The following is a 2714-nucleotide window of genomic DNA, read 5'->3' on the forward strand; positions in this document are numbered from 1 at the left end:
TTACCAGTGCCCGAACCTGCATACATGATACACTAATTCACAAATTCGGGAGATATAAGGAATGAATAGAGAAAAATGCACCGCAGGTGATTGGGTGCGCCACTTTAATGTCCCCGTGTAGAACGTTGCATCACATAAGGGCTCACATGTAAAATCATAATAAATTCATACATTTTTTATTTGGTCAGCACAGTGGGGCAACAGGGGTGGCCAGGGACATGTCTACAGAGGCACAGGCCTCCCTAGGCCTCAGTGTAGAACAGAGTACCTGGAGAAAATCCATGCTGACACAGGGAGAACATACAAACTCCATACAGAAAAGCCACCTGACCTAGCCGGGGATCGAACTGGGAACCCTCTTGCTGTGAGGCAACAGTGCCGCCCCAAAAATGCCTAATACTATTATATTTTCATCTCATTTAACAGAAAAATACATTAGGTAACAAAAGCTTTTTTTTATCCCATTCTACATCAAGATAGTAGGGGCATTAGGAGCAACCCAGTGACCATATTTTAAAATGTATCATGATAAAGAGAAAAGAAGCCCCAATCTTTTGTAAAATGTACAAAAATATCTTTATTAGACTTGCGGCTTTAAGACCATTGATTTCTGCGCTCTTATGAGACATCTATAACATTTTTATGAAACATTTTAGTTCCACTATACATAAACATTTATAACGCTTTTCATTTTTAACTTATATTAAAGGTGCAATGTGTAAAAATTAGAAGGATCTTTTGAAAAAATATACATAATTATGTTTTCAGTGATTTGTAAAGACCTTACATGCCAAATAGATATGTTGTTATTACCTTAGAATGAGCCATTTTTATCTTCATACCTGTACACCGTGGCTCCTCTTACACCGAAGTCAACGTCATGTTTCTACAGTAGCCCTAAATGGACAAACTGTTTTATAGAGCACATTTTGTCAGTACATTGTCTCAGATGATGACATCTTTGTCTTGTGGCGCCTACCATAGCTTTACTATGCGTTTCGAAAAGGACAGGTGACCATTGGACTGAGCCATTGGTTGCAATCAGCCTAACCACTAGATGCTGCTAAAAGTCCCTGACTGCACCTTTAATTCTTAAATTTGAAAAATAAAATGGCAAGTGTTTTCTTTCATATTTTTTCATAGCACAGGTCAAATAGTTAAGGGGATGCAAAGATTTTGATGTGGGCATAGGCCTATCAATTTTATAGTTTGCGGGGGACTTAACAGGTTTACTTAAACACTTATTATTGAGACAATCAAACATCTGTTTAGTGTATACCAAATGTGCTTTATGTAATTTGTATTATACATGTACATGAATTTTACAGAGTATTACAACATATTTGCCTCATACATACAGTATAGCACATAGTTTATTGTACATCACATAGACATACAAATTATGAATTAATATATTTCCTACTTAGAAGACATAATCCACACACAAATGCCATAACAGTGATTGTTTCTGCAATAAATAAACATAAATCATAATAACATGAATTATTTTTTTGTAAAAAGTTTAAATACTTTTTGTCTTATTACCTTGGCTTGCAAGCCATATATTATGGGGTTCAATGTTGGAGATATAACATGGAAAAGTATGCTAGCTAGTTTTCTACCTTCAGGGTTTTCTGAGAGACGATGGAGGATAATTGGTATCAGTCCAGAGATCAACATAATTAAATAAACAGTCAAATGAGTTGAGCAAGTTTTTATGGCTTTACTATTTGTTGCTTTGTTTTTACTTTTAATGCATATCATGGCTATTCTGAAATATGTTATAAACACACTCCCCATTGAAGAGGTGAGTAAAACCACAGTGAAAGTTAATCCATACACATTATTAATCACCACACTTTCACATGACAATTTAAATAGTGAAGCATTATCACACATGTGGTTTTGAATCACAGATCTGCAGTGAGACAGACGTATAGTCAGGCCGAGCAGAATTCCCACCAGCACCAATGCAACACCCCAGGCTCCTACTGATAATTTTACCACCATTTTGCTGGTCATTATTGATGAGTATCGTAATGGATTGCATATGGCAACATATCTGTCAAAGGTCATGATCATTAGAATGGTGTGAGATGTTGTTCCATACAAATGGTTAAAAAAAGCTTGTGAAACACACTCCACATATGTAATGTAACGTGCGGATGGGTCTGATAAGACATCCTTCAACACGCGTGGTATAACAACAGTTGCCCCTATCACATCATTTATTGGTAAGTGACAGAACAGAATGTGCATGGGCTCATGTAAACTTTTTTCTGAGAAGATATGAATCAAAACCCCAATATTAAATACTGTTATAAATATGTAAGTTATCAAAAGAAAGATGAAGGCAAGATGGTTGGACTGAGGTGCTATTTTCAGTCCCTCAATTAAGAGTACGGTGTATTTGAAAGTCTGATTGTCCATCTGTGAACTAAAGAAAACAGGAGACAGAATAGGATGCACACACACATAGCACATGTATTAATAACATCATCAAGTACTTTATGTAAATATGTGTAAAAAATACTAAAGAAAGCAAAGCTCATTATATAGTTATATTTAATGGTTTTAACTTTTATTATTACAGTATATAAAATATATTTTTCAATTTGTTTTCCCTTTCTATTTTCCTGTAAATATTTACATGTGATTTCTGTTTTACTGCAGGCTGGCTGTCTTCAGTTTTTGCTTTTTTAATTGGTCTTGTT

At 35.1% G+C, this 2714-nt stretch overlaps 1 protein-coding gene across 1 annotated transcript; it reads right to left on the reverse strand.

Moving 5' to 3' along the window:
• Positions 1 to 1292: 1292 nt before the first annotated feature.
• LOC129424159 (olfactory receptor 4E1-like) lies at positions 1293 to 2430 on the reverse strand. Its single transcript, XM_055180756.2, has one exon. It carries the CDS (start codon positions 2428 to 2430, stop codon positions 1504 to 1506), a length of 927 nt encoding a protein of 308 aa, XP_055036731.1. The 3' UTR covers positions 1293 to 1503.
• Between the last annotated feature and the right edge of the window lie 284 nt (positions 2431 to 2714).

Source organism: Misgurnus anguillicaudatus, chromosome 9 (genome assembly GCF_027580225.2).
Source record: "Misgurnus anguillicaudatus chromosome 9, ASM2758022v2, whole genome shotgun sequence".
Classification (NCBI taxonomy): Eukaryota; Metazoa; Chordata; class Actinopteri; order Cypriniformes; family Cobitidae; genus Misgurnus; species Misgurnus anguillicaudatus.

Bases quoted from the DNA above. Each gene is read 5' to 3' on its own strand.
- LOC129424159 (XM_055180756.2), bottom strand. From the start codon at position 2,430: ATGGACAATCAGACTTTCAAATACACCGTACTCTTAATTGAGGGACTG.